Below are 26,106 nucleotides of genomic sequence, written 5' to 3'. Positions count from 1 at the left end.
TTAAATACACACCCTGATTCTCTGCTGCCTTGCGTGAAGTATAGACCTTTAAACCTGTACAAAATGGGTACAAAACTCTGCCACTGGTGTAATGGAGAACTCCGATTTGATAACGTTTTTTGCCCACTTTGCACAGGCATAAATGACTACACCAGGGAAAATCAGTGGAGAACCAGGCTTGCAGTATTTAAAACATATCAGTTAATAGTATTATTTACACCAGGACATTGGAAAAATTATTCTGGGGGAAGTCAGAGTCAAATTTCTGCAGAGTTTCTTATGTTTATATCTACTTATTTTGGAGGAAGCTTGCTGTGCACTTCATTGGATTGCACTACCGCTGGAGTTTTGAGAAAAGGGAACTTCAGCATTTTGGAGAAATGAATTTGCTGTTAACATGTAGGAATCTGCCTCTCCTTCCCCTTTGGAAATAACCTGTCTATCCAGACAGCTGTTCGTAGTGATCTGGGCTTGAATAAATTTGTTTTGGAATCCACAAGATGGAATCTTTTGGTTTTTCAGAGTAGTCCCATTTTAAAAAAAACTTTCCAGTTCCCGTTTTGGCCACAGTACTGACAGCCAGGGGTCAGAAAATGAATTTTCACAGGAAGCACTACATGATAACAATGAGTTAATGAACCCATGGCTTTGTTTACATACACTGAAAGAAACTTGAATGGCATCATTTTCTTGCCTTGTATAAATATCAGACAGAGGATAGCTAAACCGTGCAAACAGCTTTCTCAGTAAAAAAGCAATCACTAACAGACTCATCTCCAATGAAAAATCACATCCCCATCCTTTTGTAGCCCCTGATCATCATGGCTCAAAATGCCTCTCCCTTTGGGCTTAATATCTCTTTTAAAGCTCTGCATCATGGAAATATTTAACTTGTATTTAACTATATATTCAGAACTGGTGAGATTTAACTTGCAAAAACAGAGTAATATGGAGTATTCATACCAGAATTTCTCATACAGATTTTATGAAGAATTCCGTTAAAAAAAGATGCAACATTTTGTAAATATATAGGAGAAGTGAATACGCATGAACACACATACATGTGCACACATAACCTGAGTTTGTTGCTGCAGGAAGAATAGGAGAGAATGTCCTCTTTGCTGTATCCCTTCAAACGTAAGGATATATAACAGGCAGTACGGCACCTCTGTCTAATAAAAACTTCCATACTCTGTGCACTGTAAGTATGTTATGGCTACACTTTCAAAGAAAAGATTGAATGCCTCGAGGCCTGTTAACTGAAATCTAGAGTTTATTTCTAGGTCAGACTATACAGTACATAGAGGAGCACACAAGATGTCTAGTACAGTTATTGCAATGATTTAGCCCAGGTTTGCCAAGACCACCTATCCTGAGGAGGGAGAGATGTCAGTCTGCCCTCCCTTCTAAACTTCTCAGATTCAGACTGTGGGCCATAGGTGTGAATGTGCTGAAATAGCCCTGTGTGTTTGTCTGAACGGGGCAGAGGGTATCATGGATAAGTTAAATTCATCGGAAACTTTGCATTATTAATAGCTTTTGGAGATTAAAACATTTCCCCTTCCCACCGAACAATCAAACCAAATGCTGCTACATCTTAGGGACATCAGTCCAGAGTTTGGATATAGTCTTTGATTTGAAACTCTACATTGTACTGACAGTATAACCATGCTTCTTGAACCAAGTCATATATATAACTTGTTGACCACAGTACTGTGTACATAGTTTTACCCCTTTCAGAAAAATGTAGCTATTTTAAAACTGGAAACAGGAAGATTCTGTACTGTAGATGGATGCCAAAGGAGTAAGTTGTCCGTATTCATTTTAACACACATCGTCCAATTTGTTTAGATATTTATTTACACATAAGCATAGCTAGAGACAGTAGATGTCTTTTGCTTATGATGCTAAACCAAGATCTTTTCTCCTGGCTTTTGGTAGCTATCCAAGTAGAAGTTAAAAGATTCCATGGCATTTTGTTGGTGAGAGGAGGATAACTCCTGTGGCTTGGCTGATATATTTTCTATTGAGGAAAACCGGTTACTCTGTTAAGGTTGTGTGTGAGCCACTACTGAGTGCACAATGGACCCAGTGTTTATGCAGACATTGTTCTACCAGTATCTAATGCTTTACTTTATAAAGTCATTTGGGATATTTTGAAAGTAAAAAGTGCTATAGAAAATCAAATCCTATGCTATTCTTTTCTCTGCCTGTGAAATTTATCCCAGTGCAGAGACCCCTCACAAGGCCCTATGAATCACTTAATCTCCATGTTATGGGTTTAAGTGGTACCTCGGCCTCTGGGTAGGATGAATTTCACCCTCTCTGTATAGCAGTGAAGGTGTCCATTCATCTGGCTTTTGCCATGATAGATAAAGAATGCATAGAAAATAAGCATATCAAAAAATCCTCCCTTTGCACTATACAATATGAGATTAAACAAATCTAAAAAAACTCATACAGCCTCCATCCTGCAAGATGCTGAGCACTTTGGCTCTGATCCAGGAAAGCATTTCAACACATCATTAACTTTCTACTCATGTGCTTAAAGTTAAGAATGTGTAAATGCTTGGCTACATTGAGGCCAGAGTACTCTGCATCTTGCAGGGTTAAGCCCTGTTAGAGGTTGTTGTATCTGTTCTTTCATTATAATTTGGTCTGTCACAACAAAAAGATTCCGTAATCTTTTCCTCCTCCCCTTTAAGGAGACACATTGTTCTGGGATCAAACAAAAACAGCTATTCAGAAAAAGAGTCATTAAGAGTACATGCTTGCAGTTAATGGGGAGTTTTACTGCTGTCGAGTGGATCACTTAATCCTTTTATTTCTGTTTCTGGCATTTCCTACATTCCTGCCAAACCGTTGATAACTTTACAAAGCAGTCATCTGTTTTCAATTTATATAAATGTGTCATAAAACTCCAGCCAAAGAATCCAAAAGTTTTCTGAATTGACAAACTACCTAGCCTTTAATTAGTAAGGGGGAAAGTGGTTCTTTATTTGTTTTTGCTTATTTGGGTAATTTAGATTGAGTACCACTGTAAGAAGGAAAAGACTAGCCCAACTGTTTTTACTTAACTTAAAGCACAGGGAAAATATTCTTTCAGTTATATAACTAGAAAGGGAAAAAAATCTGAAAAGCCACAAATACTATCAGCTGAAATTTTCAGCTTATAAACAAGATCTGATTTCTTGGCCTTGTCGCCCAGATGAAATCCAAGGCAAAGGCTGCAAGCTTTTCACATATTTCCCATGCTTCTGAGTCCTTTGTTTCTTTTCAAAGGCTACGATGTTCATATTACTTTGTGCACCCAACACAAAGAAAGCTTATTGGCTAAGTCCAAATAAACATCCATAGCCACTCACCCAGGAAGCTGCTCCCTTTTCCAAGGCGAGAAATACAGTAAACCCTTCCACTGCAATGGGAGCTCACCACATTAGGCTTTCCACAACCATCTCCGGCCATGCCCTTTCTAGGAGCAGAGTCAGGGACTCTCCCCAGCCCAGCAATGCTCAAGATGCTTGGGAATGGAGTTAGTGATACTGGGCTGTCAAAAACATGAAAATATATTCCACTTAAAATGTATACATTGTTTAATTAAATCGTGACACTATGCCTATATAACACATTTTTATCTAAGGATCTCAAAGTACAAACAGCTTTAAGGTTCGTAAAGCCCTTATGAAGTATGTAAGTTTTATTATCCCCATTTTATGGATGGGGGAAACAAGCAGAGAGAGGTTTCCCATAAGTGACATATTCCAGGTGAGTCAGTGATAGACATGGGAATAGATCCCAAGCGTCCTGACTAGCAGCCCACTGTTCTAAACCCTAGCCATTTCTTCCCATAAGGCAAGTGACTTCCTAATGGCTTCTGTGGGAGAATTCCATGTCAGGGGTAGTGCATTGTGCTCTGATGAAATTTTCATTAGCTTGCCTTTGACTTATATGTAACTCATGACCAGTCAGAGTTTCATAGATTTGTCCTCTTCATAGATTCCAGAACTAAAGACAAATGTGGTTGGAGTTCCATAATTTTGTAAACCATTATGTTTGTATTTTTGCAAGGTGAGAATATGGCATGTACTGATTACTGTGTAGACAGTGTGAAATGTTTTCATGCCATGTAGAGTACTGCAGAGTTCACTTGTATGCATTACGACTTACCTGTTTTGCCTTCATAGATTCATAGATACTAAGGTCAGAAGGGACCATTCTGATCATCTAGTCCGACCTCCTGCACAGCGCAGGCCACAGAATCTCACCCACCCACTCCTATCTGAAGCATCAGATAATGGCCACCACTGTAGTCAGACTACCACAGTAATGGAGCCAAAGGTCTGATCCGTTAAGGAAAATCCTGTTGGCTCCAAACTCCCTTATATGAGAATAACCTGCATCAGGGAGAGGACACGCTTTTAGTTGAAACTCTCAGAATTTCCATGATTATTTTTATCTGTAGTGGGCAGATTTTCTGCTCCCACAGAAGAAATCAGAGGTTGGGTTCCCTTAACCTAAAGATCTTGAGAGATACACATGATGTAAAGGATATTTGAGTGGATGCCTCTTGCCTCTCCTCTACCATGTGGCCTCATTGACTTATTGGCCCTCATACAGGTGACTCCTGAAGTGTCAAAGTTGTGTTTCGCATGGCTTCCCCAATCATGGCTGGTTCTAGAACCTTCCCTGACTACCCCAACTAAAACCGCCTTCTCTCTTTATAACATGGAAGGGGAAACCGCACAAATTACCAAAGCATCATGCTGTATTTTGGTTTACTCCACACCTGTCAAAAGAGTAATAACCAGAGGAGCTCAGCCAGCTCTCATGCCTCTCCCTGCCAACTCCAGAGCTGGAATGCTGCAAGAGTTGCCAGTGAACGGCAGCTGCAGAGATGAGACCCCACATTACCATTTCTTAAAGGGATTCTCTTATCTCTTCTCAGATCACTCTGAGAATTTCCTGGTAGGTTTGTCCAGTTGATGTCAGCAATTACTCTGAAAACAGGCCCCACTAAAGGCAACATGTTGTGGGGGAGGAGGGCATGCGAGGTCATGTGCCTTCATTTTTGCTGCTCACACAGACTGAGCATGCTCAGTAACGTCTTGTGAAGTTACTGCCCTCATTCTGCCCTCTCCCTCGCTCCCCCCAATGGTACATATGATCATCTCCCCTGCCTCTCCCCACCTCAAATATATAGAGAAGTGCTGTAGACGGAGAAGAATCTTTGTGTTGAACTTGTATATTTCACAGCAAGCTACAGAAATCCATACAAGGAATCTGCAGGTGCCAAGGTACAAACTTACCATGTATCCGATAACTTCAGTTCTTCACTTTTCCTCCTCCCGCTGACAGAGAGGCTATGGAATTTTATTTTGCCTCAGGAGATTCTGGTTACCTAGACTGTGGATAGAAGGCCAGAGTTAATTAGTTAGTCTTTGTTGAAAAGAACAAGACAGGGACTTTGAAGTCTTTTTAAAGTATTTAATCAATAGGTGACCTAAACATGTTGTTAAAAGAACTTTGTTTCTTTTATGACTTTGCAGGTCCCAAGGGAAGAAAGAGGAAGCTGTGTTCTTATTGAGAGATTCCATTAAATATGGTCCAGAGTTTGCAGATGCTTACTCAAGTCTTGCGTCCCTGTTGGCTGAACAGGTAACCAGTAACATTTACACTTGGGTAGCTCATTCCTTCTATGCACGATGCATTGATGTTACCTTTTGACATGCCTAATTCTCATCTGAATACAATAAAAACTCTCTTGCTAATACATGAGAACAGCCGTTCTGGGTCAGACCGATTGTCCATCCAGCCCAGCATCCTGTCTTCTGACGGTGGTCAATGCCAGATACTTCAGAGGGAATGAACAGAACAGGGCAATTTCAAGTGATCCATTCTCTGTCATCCTGTCCCAGATTCTGGCAGCTGAAGGTTAGGGACATCCAAAGCATGGGGTTGCATCCCTGACCTGTCCCATCCCTATCATATATCTATCTTCAAAAATGTAATTCTGTGAATATCTGGGTATGACAGCTGGTGTATTCTAGAATAAATTGCTTCAGTATGGCAAACCCACTTTGAGATAGTAATTTGATGGAGCTGATTTGAGGTTATGTTAGTACAATGTGAACTCTTTTAATGTAATTGGAAAGCTTTTCAAGTTATTGAAGCTATAGAGAAATCATGATCTATTACATAGCGCACCTAGAGTGTGATAATAGGCAAACTATGCAATACATTACATACAAAAAACACAGTGTTTAAGAGAACATTATTAAGGGTGCAAAGTCAAGCACTCAAAAGTTAGGAAGTGCCAGAATTAAGGTTGCTTGGGCAACCTTAATTCAGTCCTCCTTCATATGCATTATGATTCAGTCTTTAATTATGTGACCACGTACTGTTTTTACACAGGACCACTGCCTCACTCAGTGCGCAGGATGGATGGGTTTTCACTTAATGCACAGCTGTTCAGTGTTTTGTTTTCTCCTCAATATGTGGTTCTCGGCCTGCTTATTGCACATTGTTCAAACCCCATTCTGAAGACAGAATTATTAATTTCTTCCTGGGCTTTTCTGCTGTGCTTATCACTATAATATCTGAGTGTTTCACAAATATTTACTTTTTTTTCAAAATACTCCTGTGACATGAGTGGGCTTTATCCCCATTTTACAGATGGGGAGCTGAGGCACAAAGATATTAAGGTCAAAAGTATCCAATAATTTTGGGTGTCGAATTTGAGACATTCAAACCTGATTTTTTTAGAGAACATAGCATCACATAGCACTTTATATGTTCAAAATGCAGCTCTCATTGATTTCACTTGCAACTGAGAGTGCTCAGCGGTTCTGCAAATCAGATCCCAGGATCTTAAGTTGAACTCTCTGAAAATGAGAACACGCAATCAGTGTCCACCTGTGAAAAGGTGGCTTTCAGTGACTTTAGCATCACACATGAACTCTGTGGCAGAGACAAGACTAGAATATAATTCCCCAAGGCAGCATTCAACTGCCTTAACCATGAGACTGTCCTTTCTCTTCTTACAATCCCCTGCCTCATTCACTACACACCTTCCAACTTCTGCAACAAATAAGGCAAGGGTCCAACAGACAACAATTTCCTTCTCTCTACAGTCCTCATTCATTCCCTAAGGCAGGTCCATCCTGTGCACTGAATAAAGCAGAGGTCCTGTGGAAAAAGTAGCTTGTGACCATGCAATTAAAGACTGTACCATAATGCGTACAGAAAAGGAAGCCAAATAATTAGAAGTACTGGTCATAAGATTGTCAGGACAATTAAACAATATAGTGTTGTAAGGCCGTATGTTCAAAGGAAATGTCCTTAGATGTAGTTCCCTTGACTTAGAAATGCTAAGTCCACTAATGATCAATCTACTCCACACACAGTTTGTCCATCCTCTTGTGGGTTGACTAAGTGGAGGAAAAAAAGATGATCAGTACTGTTTCCCCAGATGGTGGTAACTTCCTTTAGCTTTTTAACACCTCCACATTTCAAACCACACAAGATTAATAGTTGATGCTGCAGTCCTTGTACTGCGTACCACTTACAGAAACAGACCTGTTGACTTCCATGGGACCGCTCATTCAAGTAAGTAATATTCCACATGATTAAGGGCTGCAGAGTCAGACCCTAAACGTGCAAAGCTCCTTGAGGAATACATTATAGGAAATTCTGCCAGCATTGGCCTGATGATATACGTGTTGGGAAGGAGAAATTAGATCTCATTTTTCAGTTGCAGTGTGATTTCTTCCTTTTAAAAAAATGTATTATTTGTAGTTCTTAAAAGGAATTAAGTTCATGGCCTTTGTTCTTTCTATTTGGAGCATAGTTTGGAACACACATTTTTGCATTGTTGGATACTTTTAACACACAATATGCAAAACTTATCCTAGTAAAATTTAAAAAAACAAAACAAAAAACAGTGTCTAGCTGTGAGGGACGGAGTATTACAGGAATTTTATCTTGCACATGTCTGAAAAGGGGGTTGGAGTTGCTAGAAGTTGCACACTTAATTAGCTCTCATGAAATGACCATGCTTATGACAAACTACTGTCTCTGAGATGGTGTGTGATGGCTAAAGAAGGCGAGAGCAGGTGGGAGTGACACAGTGAGATGGTATCTTGATTGCCTTCATCCTACACAGTATGTTCCCCAGTAATTTGAGAGCTCTCAATTTGAAATAGGCCTTAAAGTTACTTTGCTCCTGGAGTTGTAAAAGATGCTCTTAAGAAGAAAGTCTCATGCTCAAGGGAATTAGTACAGACTGCTGTAATTCAGTGTCTTCTAGTCCCTTACAAGGTGACTTTCAAACCAGAGCAGACTCAATAGGAGAACACTTATATAACACACAGGTTTCAGAGTAGCAGCCGTGTTAGTCTGTATTCGCAAAAAGAAAAGGAGTACTTGTGGCACCTTAGAGACTAACAAATTTATTAGAGCATAAGCTTTCGTGAGCTACAGCTCACTTCATCGGATGCATTTGGTGGAAAAAACAGAGGAGAGATTTATATACACACACACAGAGAACATGAAACAATGGGTTTATCATACACACTGTAAGGAGAGTGATCACTTAAGATAAGCCATCACCCACAGCAGGGGGGGGAAAGGAGGAAAACCTTCCATGGTGACAAGCAGGTAGGCTAATTCCAGCAGTTAACAAGAATATCAGAGGAACAGTGGGGGGTGGGGTGGGGGGGAGAAATACCATGGGGAAATAGTTTTACTTTGTGTAATGACTCATCCATTCCCAGTCTCTATTCAAGCCTAAGTTAATTGTATCCAGTTTGCAAATTAATTCCAATTCAGCAGTCTCTCGTTGGAGTCTGTTTTTGAAGCTTTTTTGTTGAAGTATAGCCACTCTTAGGTCTGTGATCGAGTGACCAGAGAGATTGACACACAGTTTCACTTGGTCAAAGCTTCCTATGTTCCCTTTGCTGTTTATGAAGATATTTGCACCATTAAGCAAAGATGCCTCTCTCACTGAGAGCCCAACTCCTCCCTCTGCTTGGTCTCAGTTGCAGCTGGTTGTTTGTGCCATGCTAATATGTTGCCATTGAAACGGTTGTGATCTCAGAAAGTGTGATATCACCAGTTTTACAGTGATGCAACTCTACTGCCTTCATGGGAGTTTGTCCTGATTTACTCCGGTCTCTGCAGGATTGCCAACTCTCCTGGTTTTATCCTGCAACTCATGATATTTGGTGTTTCTTCTTCAGACTTCAGCTTCTGGAGTCAAGTTGTTTTGTGAGAATCTCAGCTTTTTTCTTTTTTACAAGGAGATTTCTAGCCCTTGTGGTTGCAGAGAAAAGCCAGAAAATGTGACCTGAACTCACCCTAAAGGCTGAAAAGGCAAATTAAAAGCTCCCAGAAATTTTTTGTTTAAATCTCATAAAAATCTTGACAAATTTATCAGTCCATGGTGTACAGAGTGTCTATACTGAAGCACTGCAGCGGTGCGGCTGCAGTGGAGTAGCTGTGCTGCTGTAGCATTTTAAGGGTAGACAAGTCCTAACAGAGTCCTAACTTTCTCCGAAAGTTGCCCTTTGTTTTAGTTAAGAATTCATGATGCTAACTGTACTTCTTATTTTCCCTGGTAGAATACAAGGGGGTGGTAATTCCATATAGGGATATGCAAACTGAACATATTTAAGAGTGTTTCTATGTGTTATCACACCCTATCTTTTTTGCTGGTAAATGTGAAAGCACTTAACTATGACAGCCATTTGCTTTCATCAAGTCATATTTTTTCAAATGCCATTAATTTCAGCTTCCCATTTCTTAAATGAATATGAAGAGAAGAGCTGGTGCATTTAAAAAAAATGAGTGGGCCATATTCTGCTCTCAGTTACACCACTCTAGGTCCAGAGTAAGTCCAGTGAATAAGCTCTGGGATTCACTGGTGTAACGACTGAGAGGAGAATTTGAATCTGTGTCAAGAAGTAAAAACATTCTGGTCCACTCCAGATATTAGGAAATTCCGCTGTAAGAAGATACTACAACCAACATTTTTCAGTGCCCAACTTGGCACTCTACAGTGGCCTCATTCTGAAAAGTCCTGAGCACCCAAAATCAGGCTCCTTTTAGTGTGTGTCAACTGGGGCACCCAAAAAGGCTGGTCACTTTTGAGTATCTTGGTTTAAAGATCCTTGTAACAAAGCATAATCAGTTATTTGCAAATATATATATATATATATATATATATATATATATATATATATAATTGATTGGGACTAAATCAGTGGGTTAATAGCCTTTTGCTATTTTAAACTTAGATTCAAATCCTGGTTGGGAAAATCCCTCTTGGTGGTCTCACAAGATTATCAAACAGCTGATCTCATTTGGGAGTCTCAGGAAGAGGCCCTGGTCTGTCATTGCAGGGTTGTTCCAGATTGTTAAAAGTGCAGGAACAGCAACAGAGCTGAGTGGCAGAAATTTGCACAATATCTGTCTGCGCCATGTTTGGCTCTCACCATTAAAATGCTTCCCTTTCACAAGCATTAAATAATATCACCCACAGCAAATGTATGAACTGAGAGGGGAGAGAAAAAACAGTAATTCTTTAACACTCTTATGTATGAGCAAGCAGGTAGTTTTCTCATACCAGCTGGACTGTGGGAAGTGGGAAACCTTATAATTGCTGTTCGATCAGAATTAAAGACCTTATTCTCCTCATAGTGTCTGGCTGCATACTCATGAAATTCACACTAGCTAGAAGTTGGGTAATAGCGTGCCTTTTGTATGCAGGGTGTCACCAGGTGCATTACAAAACAAAGAGTTATAGCCTGATCTTCCGGAAGTGCTGAACACCCACAGATCCCATTGAAATCTATGGGGAGCTGCAAATGCTCCTTTGGGCTCATTTGATCCTGTTAATGTAGTGCAGGGGTGTGCAGACAGAATAGCAGCATGTATTCAACAATAACTTAGAGCAGCCTTAGGGTGTGTCTACCTACATAGAGGCTGCAGCCGCGCAGCTACGGTGCTCTAGTTGTGCCACTATAGTCCAGACACTCCCTGCGTCAATGGAAGGTTTTTTTCAGTTGATGTAGGTAGTCTGATTCTCCTCGAGGCAGTAGCTAGGTCAATGGAAACATTCTTCCATCAATCTAGCTGCATCTACAGTGGGGGTTAGGTCGACCTCACTACATCACACAGGGTGTGAATTATCTCACAGCCCTGAGCAATGTAGCTAGAGTGACTTAAATTTTAAGTATAGACCATCCCTTAGACCAGTGATACTCAGACTGCAACTGACGAGCCACAAGTGGCTCTTTAATGTGTCTCCTGTGGCTCTTTGCAGCACATGATATTACAACACTGTGATTTAATTATTAACCAGTCTAAGTTATTAACCAATCAGCATGCTTTTACTATATTATTAACCAATTAAGTTATCAACTTGCACTAAATTATTCACTTATTTGCTGTGAGAATTTTATATATAAAAACTAAATATTTCCCCTGCCCTGCTGTTGAAATATGAATTGTACTGTAGTAAATGAATTCACACTATTGTGGCTCTTTGGGGTAATGTTGATTGCTAATTTGTCTCCTGAACCACTGGGGTCTGAGTATCGCTGCCTTAGACCTGGGAACCCATTTTATTCAACAATCTACACCAGGCACTGCAGGGGCGTGTGCAGGAATTTAAATTAGAATACTTTTGGAGGGGGGCACATTAAACGCACACAAATGAAAGTTTCATGTGCCCAACCCCCATTTCTCTGGAGGCCTCTGGCAGCAGGAGGCAGCCACTCCCCCTGCAGCCCAGGGAAGGGAAGAAGCAGCAGGGTGGCTGGCTGCAGGGTCATCCCCACAACCCTACAGCTGCAGCCTGCTGCTTCTCCTTCCCTGCTGCTAGAGTCCCAGTGCTGCTGCCTGCTTTGCAGATGTCTGCTGAGGTGAGTCAGGGGCTGACGGCAGAGGCAACACCTGGGACTCCAACAGCAGGGAAGGAGAAGCTGCAGCTGTCGGGGGAGGAGGAGCTCTGCTGGCAGCCAGACACCCTGTTGCTTCCTCCCTCCCCGGGGCTGCAAGAACACACAGGGGTGGTGCCCCTGCTCCCGCCCCCTGCCCCCACTTTGTGCATGCCCTTGACACCAGGACAACCACTCAGGGCTGGAACTGAGTGAATAATTGATTTTTGGCAACATTTACCAGCAACTGTGACACAGTTACCACAGCTATCTCCTGTTGTTAATGTATGGGGAAGTGGAGGTAATTGCTAGTACCCCTGTGAGGTAATAGTTGGCAAACATTGACTCTGTGGGTGAAATCCTAGCCCCACTGAAGTCAATGGAGTAACTCCCATTGATTTTAACAGGGAACAAGCATTCACCCTATGTGCACAGCTCCGTGAATACCAAGATGAAATGACATGGACTGTTGAAGTTGTGTGTGATGATGACAAAGCATTTCCATGAAATATCTGTATGCAGTAACAAAGCTGGTGTAACCACAAATAACAAATCTTCCTTTGTTTAAGGAACAATTTAAAGAAGCCCAGGAGGTTTATCAGGCTGGGATAGAGAATTGTCCAGAGAGCTCTGATCTGCATAATAACTATGGTGTTTTCTTAGTTGATACTGGTAAGTGAGATGGAGCTAGCAGATTTATGTTGCTGGCTTATTTGCTGTCTTGAGTGGGTCTCGTTTATTTAGTAGTATATTTTTTAAAGATTGTCAAGGGCTCCCAGAGCAGAGGATGGACACACTTACATTGTAGCTTGTAAAACTCCTAATAAATACAGACTGTCCCTGCTTTCTTGAGACTGACCACAGTACTGAGGTTTGAAGAGATTTGTAACAAATGCTAACACTGTACAGCAGTGATTCTCAGTGTGTTTCCTGCCACATTTGTCTCGCCATACCAGTGCCAGCAGCTATATTCTCAAGGATGAGCAATGCATCACACAGTGGCCGGATGATCGTGTGATAATTTCCCCAGGAACGCATGACCACTCAAAACCAAAGAGAGACAGACAGACACACCCATGTCACTTTTGTGGCTGTTTGTAACTCTGCTCAGTGACAAAGAAGCTGAATGCCACTGCTTTAAAATAAACTTTGACACTACCATCATTTGGCAAAACAAATCTTAAGACTTTTGTGGGGAGAAAGGATTTCTCAGCGGATTGGTAATGGGATACAGAGCCTTTCACTTCTATGCTATTGGTTCAAATCCAGCTTCCATGGCCCCAGGCAGTTCCTGGCATTCACATAATAAAAATCACTACCCCAACTGGCACCTTTTATTGGCAGTTTTAGAAGCAAGTCCAAGTTTTGACAGACACAGAAACTAAACTACCCTCTCGCTACTAGAGGTGATCCCTGCAGAACTGGGTTGAGACATTGATGAAGTACTGCAGACATAGCCGATACCCATTCTGTGCTTCAAGCTATGCTGTTTTCAATCTCAAAGTTAAAGAGGGGCAGACTCAATTAATACTTGGAAGGGAGTCCTCGGAAAGCCAGGATCAGGAAGAAGTGGTGTTTGTGATTCTGCAGGTGGCACTCTTCCTTCTGAGTTAGTACAGATCCCTCACTCTTGTCTGATGTTAGTGGGCACTGTACTGCTGCCAGTAGAAAACAAAAGTGCTGAGTATGTGGGGCCATGAAAGAAATCAGTGTGTTAAGGGCAGAAATAGAGATTTTACCCTTATGTCTTGACAAAGTTCAAAGTTCCCTTCTAGTCCTAAACTGTTGTGTGAAGCTGCCAAGATGCCCTATTCCATTCTTGAGGTTCCATTTCAATTTAGCACAAATCCATTTCTCTGTGCACTTCTTCATTCTGCAAAGGGAAAGGGTAATTTGTCCCTGTTCTGTTGCCATACAGTTTCCCCCACACATAACTTTAAAAAAAAAAAAAGGCTGAATTTTGAAACTTAAAATTAAATAATCCTTTTGAGGATATGACCAAGTCTGAAGACAACTGGACAATAAAGTTATGAATGTTTGAAAAATGGCTACTGCACTTATGCAATGGAAAATTGTGTTAAGTCACAGATGTGTCTTCACTGACAGTTAATTTGAGCGATCTACCCTCAAGTTTACTCCTCTCCAGTTAGCCTACCTTGAGTGACAGTGGCCATGCTGCAAATAACACGCAAGCTGCATAGCGTGATTGGATTAGCAGTTGATGAGATGCGCTAATTTGAATTCTCCTCCTCGGGCCAGCCAATTCAAATTAGAAGCACCACTGCCCTTAAGCTACAGCTTTTTGTGTGTGGGTAAGACTCAAGTTAGGGACAACACTAAAGTTAAAACTCATGTTATCTCTGCAGTGAAGAGAAGCCCTCAGTGGGCACACTGATAATGAGATGCACTCCTCCCTCCTGTGTAAGTGTGTACCTATTAAATGTGCACCTAATATGTAGGCATTAGTTGGCTTTAAAGACTTAAGTTTTCTCATTAGCTCTGGCTTAAGTACTTACTCCACTGTAAATATTAACAGGTTTCAGAGTAGCAGCCGTGTTAGTCTGTATTCGCAAAAAGAAAAGGAGTACTTGTGGCACCTTAGAGACTAACAAATTTAAATTTGTTAGTCTCTAAGGTGCCACAAGTACTCCTTTTCTTTTTGTAAATATTAAGGCACTTCAAAGATGGGATCTTCTAAAGCATTCATTGTTCATCTGCTCATCAGTGGGGCAGTGTTAGGCTATCACTGAATATTCTACCCTGAAGGGTTATGTCCTCTGCTGGCTTTGAGGTATTTTAAGTGCTTATGATTCTCACTATGGATTTCTCTCTTGCTTTCCTTTAAAAATTCAAGGAAATAGAATAGAAAAAAGTGTTAATATAATGTTCTATGTTGTACAGATAGGTATTCCCTACCTTTTTGTGACTAAGTTTATGTTCTAGCCCTGTTGCACATGTGTACTGTTTTTGATACCTGTTTTTTCTGGCTAAAAATGTAGTTTAATATGTTGCTGTTTGTTGTGAAATGATTTGTCATAAAACATATGAAGGGACAGATCTTCAGCAGCTGCAAATAGACATAGTTCCTTCTACGGTGATTTACACCAGCTGAGAATCTGGCCCAAGATGTACAACATAGCTGAATTAACATCTACTGAAGTTTTCATATTTGCATTGCTGGGATGTTGGTGGCAACTATGCCTATGCTTATTTTGTAATTAATATGCAGTGTGTATGTGCATAAAGTATGGTGAGATCCTTCAGTATGAGAGGCTGTACATAAAATTATTATAAAGACACATTCACTCCCAGGACTAGCAATCTGGCAGCTTTCTTCAGCACAGAATGAACTTCAGCATTTTTTAAAACGTGAGGCGCAGAAGAATGATTATAGTTTTCAAGTAACTTGCACAATATTTTGTTTTGTATTTGTGTCTGATCTGGTAGATTTCAGAATCGCATTTGTTATTTTGTGTGTAGATAGGTAAAATGCAGTGACACAGTGCCACCCAATGGTTCCTCTGAAGCATAGACATCTTGATTATATTCTACAAAACAAGCATTTTTACCAATACATTCTAAACCCTGAAAATAACTACAGCAGTGTGGGGATTAGTGATCTGTTGGAGTCAGCCTTAGGTACCTTTTGAGTCCTGAGTGCAAAGTCTGTGTGTGACCTCAGCCACCCAAAAGGGAATCAGTAGCCTGCCATTGTTGCAAACTGCGGGGTAGGTTATTGTTATTTGTGTATGGCTGCTGGATTTGAATCTTTTTTTTCAAATATTAAAAATGCGTTTGTCCCGTGTAGCCTTCACAACAGTAATTCTGAGTGGAAAGAAGCAATAACACTGTAGGGGTAGAATTGAAATACCCTTTCTCTCAAGTTTTGACTATATTTATTGTCCAATTAGTTTTTAGTTACTATTTTTCTTTTTCCAGATTACCTGGATTTGAGAGACGACTTCTCTCTGTTCCCATTCTATGAGCCTAACTGTCCTTTCAACTACTGCTTGTAACCCAGTAGCCATTTGCTGCTCCCACTTCCTATTAAAAAAAACGTATTTCCCTCAGTAACCAAAATCATTTTAAAACTGGAGCTGTTTGTCCTGTCTACATTTGTTTGCAGCCTCTGTCCTTTACAGTTGGGTAAATTTGTGCCTACAGTTAGGCTCCTAAATCTCATTTTTCCCTTACTCTTTTATTTGAATGGCAATTTTCCTTTGTGCGTAATTTCAAGAAGAGATGAGACAGTATTTCTCTCTCATGATGGTTCCCACCTTCCAAGTACACTGAACACTGGTGAAAGGAGTATTTTGCAACTGATGATGATGATTCTAAAGAATCAGAACCCTGATTTAGTGCTGAAACGTTTGAGACTTCCTTAAGGCACCAGCCTAACAGCCTTTTGCTTTGCAGGGGCTCCTGAGAGAGCAGTGTCCCACTACCAGCAGGCCATCTGGCTCAGCCCAAACCATTATGTGGCCATGGTGAACCTGGGCAGGCTCTACCGCTCTCTGGGGCAGAACAAAGAGGCTGAAGCTTGGTACAAACGGTAGGTAATAGAAATAGGATGAAACTTAATAGTGCAAAGGGGTTGTGCGCTTAGGGACTAACAACAAGAATTTTCCCTCTAAGCTGGCGATGTATCAGTTGGAAGCAACAGAGGAGGAGAAAGACCTAGGTGTACTGGGTGATCACAGGATTACTATGAGCTGCCAATGTGATGTGGCCATGAAAAAAAGGCTAATGCAGTCCTAGGATGCATCAGGCAAGGTATTTCCAGTAGAGACAGGGAAGTGTTATTGACATAACACAAGGCACTGGGGAGACCTCCTCTGGAATACTGTGTGTAATTCTGGTCTCCCATGTTTACAAAAAATGTATTCAAACTGGAGCAGGTGCAGAGAAGGGCTACTAGGATGATCTGAGGAATGGAGAACCTACCTTATGAGAGGAGACTTAAGGAGCTTGGCTTGGTTAGCCTAACCAAACTAAGGCTGAGGGGAGATCTGACTGCTCTCTATAAATAAACATCAAAGGGAAAACACTAGGAAGGGAGAGGAGTTCTTTAAATTAAGGGCCATTGTTGGCACAGGTACAAATGGATATAAATTGGTCATCAATAAGTTTAGGCTTAAAATTAGATGAAGGTTTTTAACCATCAGGGGAGTGAAATTCTAGAGCAACTTTCCAAGGGAAGCAGTGGGGCCAAAAAACCTAATTTGTTTTAAGACTGAGCTTGATAAGTTATTGGAGGGGATGGTATGATGAGGTTGCCTAAAATGGCATATGACTTATCCATGACAGCTATTAGCAAATGTCTCTAATGGGAGATAGAACACTAGAGTGGGAGGGCTGAGTTACTACAGATAATTCTTTCCCTGGTGTCTGGTGGTGAGTCTCACCTACATGCTTAGGTTCTAACTGATCACCATATTTGGGGTCAGGAAAGGAATTTTCCCCAGGTCAGATTGGCAAAGACCCTGCAGGGGTTTCACCTTCATCTGCAGTATGGGGCATGGGTCACTTTCTGGTTTGAACTAGAGTTAATGGTGGATTCTCTGTATCTTGAAGTCTTTAAATCAAGATTTGAGGTTGTCAGTAACTCAGCCAAAGGTTAGCTACCTAGTACAGGAGTGGCTGAGTGAGGTTCTGTGGGCTGTGATGTGCAAGAGGTCAGACTAGATGAATACAATGGCCCTTTCTGGCCTTAAAATCTATGGGTACATCTACACTGTGATAAAAGACCTGGAGCATGGCTGCAGCTGGCCCAAGTCAAGTGACTTGGGCTACAGAGCTATAAAATTGCAGTGTATATGTTTGAGATCAGGCTGGATCCTGTGCTCTGAGACCCCATGAAGGGGGAGGGTCTCAGATCTTGGGCTCCAGCCCAAGCCCTAACATCTGCACTGCTATTGGTTTTAAGACGCAGCCCAAACCCCGCGTGCTCAAGCCAGCTGACCCCAGGCTCTGAGACTTGGTGCCAGGGGTATTTTATCACAGTGTAGATGTACCCTTTGAGTCTGTGATTCAGGACGGGAGGCTGACTCCTCACTTGTCCCTATCCACATCCAGTCTTTGTTACAAGACCTTACAAAGATTTGTTAGTGTTTTAACCTTCCAGTGCAATGTTGTTTCTTATTCAGTCCATCCGTCTGAGTGACACATGTTCACCCTTATTGCTGAGTCTGGCTGGTTTTTGAGGGTGCACAGAGCACTGTGATTCAGTTGACGATCAGCCGGCCTGGACTGTTCAACAAGTGCCTTACTATGGTCCTCTTGAGCCCAGCCCCAGGACGTCCTCTGCCACTTTCAGCTGCAGAGGTGTTCTGTTCATGAGCTCAGTGGTTTCTGGTTGTTATCAGTAAACTGTTAATGCTGGTCACATGACACTAAAAGCGTTCCAGGGAGGGAGTGTCACATCTGTATTCGAGTATGTAACTGCCAGGCAATCCTGAGCCAAGGCCTACACCTCCAAGAATCCAGGCCCTCTTCAGGGAATCTCCTGTTCTGCAATACAGCACTGCACTGTGTGCTGAACAAACAGCTTCTTTGGGATTTTCCTCCCAATGGGTAAGAGGGGATGGACTTTCCTTTACCTCCTTGTTGGAACACCTCCCTTTTCTTACTTGCGTTGCCACCCTCATCCCACAGCCAGTGGTTCTGGAACAATTTTTATAGTGTGGATGCTGAAGGCATAAACCATGTATTTGGGTTGATAACACTATTTCAAGCCAGGGGCTCTGGCAGCACCCTTGGTTCCAGCACCACAGCTTCAGATTTCCATTCCCTTCGGAACCTGTCCCTTTTGCTCCTTAACAGGCCAGCTGGATTGCTGTTGGGGGCATTCCCTTCTCCCATCAGGGACTATGAATGCTGCCTCTACAGCTCTTCCCTTCTGGGCTGGCTTGGAGCAAAAGATCAGAATGAGACCAACCCTCGGGCTCTGGTCTGGCAGTGCAGAGCACTAACCTTTCCAAGGCAAATCCCATGGCAAATCCCACTCTTGTCTTACACTCCGATCCCAGCATCACCTGAAGACATTTGTTCTTCCCAACATGTAGAGCGTTGAAAGTATCACGGAAGGCAGAAATTCTGTCGCCACTGGGAGCTCTCTACTACAACACGGGGCGGTATGAAGAAGCTTTACAGGTTTACAGGGAAGCCGCAGCACTCCAGCCTTCAAACAAGGAGATTCGACTGGCACTGGTGAGTGTGTGATGAGAAAGTTGGTGACAGGGTTATGTTAGTATTTAGAAATATTATCCAAGGCGTGGGGGTTTGAGGGGGTTCAGCCTCAGCCTAGCACTCTTTTCACATGGATGATAATTACTGTGAGCTTTCCCTAGAGCAGGCAACGGAGCAAGTCTTGGTTTTAATTTTGTCCTGAGGCAGGAAGGGGTCTTCCTCATCTGTGTCGGAGCCCAGAAAATTGCCCTCTCACTCTTTTGTCTTCTCACACTGTTAGGCCCCATATTGTAGCCACCACCCTTCTAGCTGAGGAGGACCAGAAGTGACTTGCTCCAGAGCCAGCCAGACCTGCTTCTTGTTGACTTGAGGGCATATTATTGAGCAAAGCCCAGTCATTCCTTCTGTCCTCCAGGTGGTGCCGAACCATTGCCTATTAACACTTCCACCTTCTGCCTTGCCAGAAAGCAGGATGCCAGGACTAGATGCTGGGTCCTGTGCTTAGCAGTGCATGATAGCTGGGCCCACTATATTGACTGTGATCTTACCAGCCAAGCAGGTTAGCCTAAGTTTTCACAGCTCTTTTGACATCAGTGTGTGATGAAAGAGGAGTGTCATAAAAAGGGATGAAAACTCTTGTTTACTATTGATCTCTAGGCACAGGTTTTAGCAATGATGGGACAAACAAAGGAAGCTGAAAAAATGACTAACCATATTGTGACAGAAGAGGCCAAGTGTCTAGAATGCTACCGCCTTTTATCAGCCATCTACAGCAAGCAGGAGCGTTACAGCAAGGTACAGTGAACTCTGTGTGCTGCTCTCCCATACACACAATCAAAGGGCTTGGGATGAATTTTAATCTCTATACAGCCAAAGGCTAGATTGTGTCCTGAGATGTGTATAGCAAGGGCATGTAGCCACATCAGTGACTGATACACTTTGTGCATGTAAAGCTGGATTGCTTTATCTGATGCTTCCATTCATCTAGGTCAGTGTTTCTCAAACTTTTTGATACTAGAGGCCAGCTTGCGACCTTCCTGAACTGTGTCAGGAAACCTCAGGGATCAGTGCCAATCCACAGACTGGTTGTTGAGAAACACGGGTCTAGAAATAGGATTGAAGGTCAAAAGCTTGATTTTTTTTCAGAGGTGTTGAGTACTCGGCTTCTACTGACTCCAGCTGATGGGGACTGGTCAGCACCTTGGAAAATCAGGCTGTGAGGTACTAGAGTTTCAGTTTCTGAATGTGGTAAAGGTCCACAACTAAACAGAAATTTGGGGCGCAGGGTGATGATGCTGTGTATTGCTCAGTGGCTCATATGCTCCAATACCATAGTGATGGTCACAGTATAAGAACCTGGATAGAATAGAATATTGTGTCCTCTCTCTCTTTCTGCAGGCCCTTGAAGCTATAGATAAAGCTCTGCAGCTAAAACCAAAGGATCCAAAAGTCATATCGGAACTCTTTTTTACTAAAGGAAATCAGCTAAGAGAACAAAACCTTCTTGACAAGGCTTTTGAGGTATAACAAGCAACTGCTCTAAAGCATGTGGCTGTGTTTATAGTTCAAGAACTGAGCTCACTAGCTGAAATTAACATTCTGCAAAGAGCATGCATGGTACTTATTCACTTATATAGCTCATCTGGTCACCAAATAGGACAGCTGGGATTATGGAAGGGTAATATCAATTCCATAGTTAAAGTTACAACAGTGTTCTCTCCGCCTCCTTTCCTTTTTGAAATACTCCTACACAAAAAAACTCCCTCCAATTTGGTAGATTACTTGTGAAGCCATGGGATAGATCTCTAGCTATTAGAGATCATAAATTTAAGTCCTGAATCATAAGGTTTAACACCCTGTCGAAATTCTCTGTTATAATTAATTAGAATTCTGAGTATACTTGTTATCCATATAAATGTCCAGAAGCTCTTTGAATCCTCCCCAGTTATGATGTCCCAAAAATAGAGGTGATCATCAGAGTCCAGAGTTTTTTCTAATGATTTCCCCCCACCTTTGTAGAAGCAAAATAAGTGGGTAGGGGGGAAGCTACCTACGGTCCTTATTAAATCTGCACACAGGTATCTGTGTTGTAAGAAAGGCTGTAGACATTCATATGTTAAAACCTAACCAATGTTCTCTCCCTCCCTGCACACATACATGCTGATGTGGAGTTATGGAGATGCTTTTCTTATAAGGTAAATACCGTGTGCAGAAGGTAGCTGTAAAATGCAGAGCATCCCTGCAGGTCAGGATCAGCAGACGATAATGCACTGTCCTGGAAGTTGCCTTGATTCCCTGCAGGACTCTGCAGACAAATCAAATTCCCCCAGATAGGCCCTTCAGGGAAATGGTTGCTTCATTTGTCTCCACTTAAGACTCTGAAACAACACACATTTTGTATGTAAGAAAAATCAAGAAAGAAGACAATCATATTTTAAAGAGATTGGTGGAGGGAGTTATTTCACCCCAGTGTGGCTTTTAGTCAGGGACACAAGCATCTTAACCTGAAGACATTTCATATTTATTTAGAGCTATAAAGTGGCTGTGGAGCTGAACCCAGATCAAGCTCAGGCATGGATGAACATGGGAGGGATTGAGCATATCAAGGTAGGAAAATCCCTTGCTTTTCTGCTGGCTGTCAAGTAAAGGGACTATTTCTGTTCTTCAGAATACATTGCTGAACTTGCCCTCAGGCAGCTAAGAAGTGCCTTTTCAGTGTGTCTTTTTTTGTCCCCAGCTGAGTTGGATCCAAAGAGGATGCGAGTCTGTTACAGCACCAGCTAGAGATACTGGCTCTAACTCAAGTTGTAGAGATTTATGCCTTTAGCTCTGGAAAGCCCAAGTTCAATCCCTTGTGTGTTGGTCAAAATGGTTGTCATCACACAGGTATCCAGTGGATCTAGACATGACATGGCAGGGGAGGGCACCTGGATTGAGCAATAAATCAGAGGGAAAAGCAGTAGCAATATGGAACCCTGAAGGGCTGTCTCCCTTCAGAGAAAGGTTGATAATTCAAGAAGTGGGTAGGAAAACATTGGAGGTGGAAAGGCTGGGAGCATAGCCTATCTTTTGAAAGGGGTGCTCCTTCGTTAGCAAAGCTGTGCTTAGCCCATAATCTACAATGTGTGTTTTTAAACTGTTGGATAAGTATTTCCAGTCTATGCAGTTGAGAATCAGCCCTTTAAATTCCAGTTTACCTAATCCACTTGATGATAGTGTCTAATGCATAATACTGACACCAGTTGATGGAAATATCGTGACAAGACATGTGATTTCATACTTGTATGATTACTGTAGCATAATTATTCTGAATGTCCTAAAGATATTAGTTTAACTCATATTATACATATCTTATACTTGGACATTATAGCATTGTTTAAATCTGCTTCTTGCCATGTCCCTATTGACCTAATTTAGGCACAGAGAGAGACCTTCTGAAATACCAGTTGACCAATTTAATAATGAGTGGAGTGTTGCTGTTTCAAATCATGTCAAACACACTTTATAAATTGCTTTCTCCATCCATTATGAACCTTGCCGGTCTCAGGCAATGAATTTCAATGTCAGAGAATATGAATGACACTTTTTTCCCCTTTTATAGGGAGACTACGTCAATGCACGTAGCTATTACGAGAAAGCTTTACAGCTGGTTCCAAACAGCAAGCTACTGAAGGAGAATCTGGCTAAACTGGATCGCTTAGAGAAACGATTGCAGGAAGTCCAGGAGAAAGATCAGACGTAGCTAGTGGAAGGAGCTTCATGCCCCTTGCAGAAGAAAGAGAAGTGGAACCCCATTGTCAGAAGTGACACAGAAGAAGCTGTGATGTGACTCAGAATAAAGGAGGGCAAATTTGGGGTGCACATTTGTGTATCACCAAAGTTGCTGGAGACCCATCATTTCTATAGGGTATGCTGAAAAATGAGTGAAAACCCTGTTTTAATCAAGATTTATGTTTGGGTTGGATGCATATCACTGCCATTAATGCTGTAATGTAATGGGAGATGCACCTTTGATGTCCTGGTCTCTCACTTCCCAAGCTGGGTGGGCTGTAGAGGCAAAGTTCTCATCCACTGTGGCAAGGGATGGAGCAGTGCTTCTTGTTGTGAGTCAACACTCACCCATCTAGCCCACTTAAGGAGTACTATTAATGGTCTCTAAAGCATGCCCCATAAAGTCCTCCTCAGCCAGAACGACGGTGACAATGATCAGCAGAGAGCGTCAAAGGTAGTTACAGGGTTAAAGCTGGGAGAAATGGTGGCCATTTTTAGGTCTCCAACAATGACTTGAAAATGACCCCAAGGAAATGGAGAATGATGTGTGGACATGGCTGTCTCTGAAAGTGGTGATTCTATGACTAGGGCTGCTAGTCCTTTGAGGAAAAACCTCAGTTGAATGGTTTACTCTGAAGATAATCATTTTTGTAACTATTCAGATTAATGATATCACAAAATTGTCAGAAATCACATGACTTTTTTCGCCCAATCAGAATGCTAATTTCTATGAAAAAATTGGAACTGTCCGATGGAAATATGGAATTCTTTAATGGCTCCACCTCCCTCCGTCCCCCACCCCCTCAAAACTATATTTTTAAATATTGATGGAAAGGCAAGTTTGCTTCAGAATATGGACATTTATTTTTGAGTGTTATTTATTTTTAACTTATAATAAAATGTTTAATATATTTTACTCTGTTTATAAGAGTTGGACAACATCCCTCACAGCTGGCAATGTGGCTTGTGATTGTTGCTTTTATTGTATAAAGTTAGAAAATACGGCACCACAAGGTTGTGTTTGAATAATTCTCCCTGCTGATATTTCTAAAGCAGTTGGATGTAGGACCAAATTTTCATTACAGCAGTGCCAAGCCCATTGATTTGTAGGGTTGCACCAGTTCAGCTGAGATGAGCGTTTGATCTGTTGTCAATAGTAGAGGTAGCTGAGAAGGTTAGATGGGGCAGTGTAGTGATGTCAGCTCATCTCACAAGTTTATTGTTTTCACCTTAGCCCCCATCAGGAAACCATCATACAGTTTGTTTCGGACTGATTGCCATAACTATGCTGAAGAGAATCGCAGGTCATGGAATTAATAGCGGGGGTTCAGGTGGGGACTGAAGTGCATTGATACAGCTCTATCAGGGAAGGGGAGGCTGTCCTGGCCCCCCAGGATAGTAAAAATCTGGGGGAAAATTTCTCTCTCTCATCCCTCCCTTGCACCCATGCATCCTTTATATAAAATACTCATTTGGCACTGAAGTTAAATAGGTGTTAACAAAATCAGACAAAACAGTTTTCGAAGTGTGATTTTAAATCCCTTCCCTTTCCATTGCTCAGTTTTCTGTCTCTTGACTCTTGTGATGTCGTCATTTCACTAGTTCTGTTATCATAGGCTTTGTCTGGACTAGCATTTGTCCTCCTGTTGTAATTGACTGTAAATGCTAATCTAGACACAAACATTTGCAGAAAGAAAAGGAGTACTTGTGGCACCTTAGAGACTAACAAATTTATTAGAGCGTAAGCTTTCGTGAGCTACGGCTCACTTCATCGTGAGCTGTAGCTCACGAAAGCTTATGCTCTAATAAATTTGTTAGTCTCTAAGGTGCCAAAAGTACTCCTTTTCTTTTTGCGAATACAGACTAACACGGCTGCTACTCTGAAACATTTGCAGAGTATCAGGACATGGGGGCTCAGCCTCGGGCAAACCACAAAACTGTGTGCTCCAGAACAAACATTTGTGGAGCACCTCAGTTATCAACATAATTAGCATTTCTGATCAATTAGCTCAAATTATAACAAGACCACCAACTCTAGTCTAGACAATGCATGAGCCCCAGGCTAGACAGGACCTGGATTTTTAATATAAAAGGAGGCAACATAAATGTATCTTCCCTCCTCAAAACAAACAAACATATAAACAAAAAAACCCACATAGGACCCCAAATCGTCATGCCTTCTTTACACATCAGAAGAAAATCAAACAAAGGCACAGTCTCAGTTATTGCCCCTTTACAGATTACCTTTAAAAATGAAATGATTCTTTACATTCCTAATTTCTCCAAATCAGGGTAACTGCCGACTTGATGGGGCTGAAAGACTGGATCTGGGTGTGAAAATTTGTCCCTTTACACCATTGCATGTACATACAGAACAGAGAGCTGGGAGCACAACAGAATAGGTTAGGGTAAGAGAAAGGTGATTAGGGGAAAGAGGCCCTCAAAAAAACCTTGTCTTGAAAATAGCCACAGGGTTGGTTTAGTAGTCAAGATTTTTGAGGTCGTTTAAGCGAGATACAGTCCCACTAAAAAAATAATGTAACATCCAAATTTTACACTTTTTTTTTTTTACACATACGTGGGGCTCAAAGTATGGCTCTGATGCTGATATTATCCTCTTGGGATCAATTGTGGATAATTTCCACTGCCCATTTCCCTTTTGGGGAAGCAATGATTCAAAAGCTATTCAGGGACTGGGGTAGAATTTATGGTACAAATATAGGCCATTTGATCAAGAAGTTCCCAATGTATGTCCTTCCCCTGTATTATGAGCTTCTTTTAATTTTCATAGTACTCTAAAATCCACATGCATAATGAGATTATCTAAGATATTGGTACGCCACAACAGGGGCAATGGTGCAAGTTTGGAGTAATTTGGTTCAGGCGTTCCTCAGATAGTGTTCTCTCCCCTCCCCCCCCATAAGAAGAAGATTTTAATATTCCAGTTACTCTAAAACCGATGTTCATAGTGAGATTAGCTTGAACAACATTCCACAGTACTGAACAGTATTCCACAACCGAAACTGAGGTAGAGAGGAACTTCCATTGAGATGACTGGGTCATTTCACATCACCCAGAGCTATTGTGTTACACTGTTAATCTCTTTGGAGCATCCTAATTCATCTGAGTATACCCCACTGAGCTGAATGGGCCATTCCACACATCAACAGTATGCCTGTACTGCAGAGGGCTTGGCAGAGCCCCTTCCTTT

At 41.7% G+C, this 26,106-nt stretch overlaps 1 protein-coding gene across 6 annotated transcripts in view; it reads left to right on the top strand.

Moving 5' to 3' along the window:
- Window positions 1-23,902, top strand: part of TMTC1 (transmembrane O-mannosyltransferase targeting cadherins 1) — a 184,794-nt gene extending 160,892 nt beyond the window's left edge. For 3 of the 6 annotated variants that reach the window (XM_038369642.2, XM_038369659.2, XM_043518065.1), the window contains 8 exons: window positions 5,547-5,655; window positions 12,506-12,608; window positions 16,353-16,488; window positions 19,001-19,145; window positions 19,782-19,919; window positions 20,523-20,645; window positions 21,654-21,731; window positions 22,726-23,902. In XM_038369642.2, the coding sequence (XP_038225570.1) occupies window positions 5,547-5,655; window positions 12,506-12,608; window positions 16,353-16,488; window positions 19,001-19,145; window positions 19,782-19,919; window positions 20,523-20,645; window positions 21,654-21,731; window positions 22,726-22,866 (973 nt within the window). In that variant the 3' untranslated portion in view covers window positions 22,867-23,902. The other 3 variants (XM_038369651.2, XM_043518071.1, XM_043518072.1) reach the window with 3 other exon arrangements.
- Window positions 23,903-26,106: the final 2,204 nt, after the last annotated feature.

This window comes from Dermochelys coriacea, chromosome 1 (genome assembly GCF_009764565.3).
Source record: "Dermochelys coriacea isolate rDerCor1 chromosome 1, rDerCor1.pri.v4, whole genome shotgun sequence".
Lineage (NCBI taxonomy): Eukaryota > Metazoa > Chordata > Testudines > Dermochelyidae > Dermochelys > Dermochelys coriacea.
The sequence above is the reverse complement of the archived record's forward strand: the minus strand, read 5'-3'. Positions and strand labels throughout refer to the sequence as shown.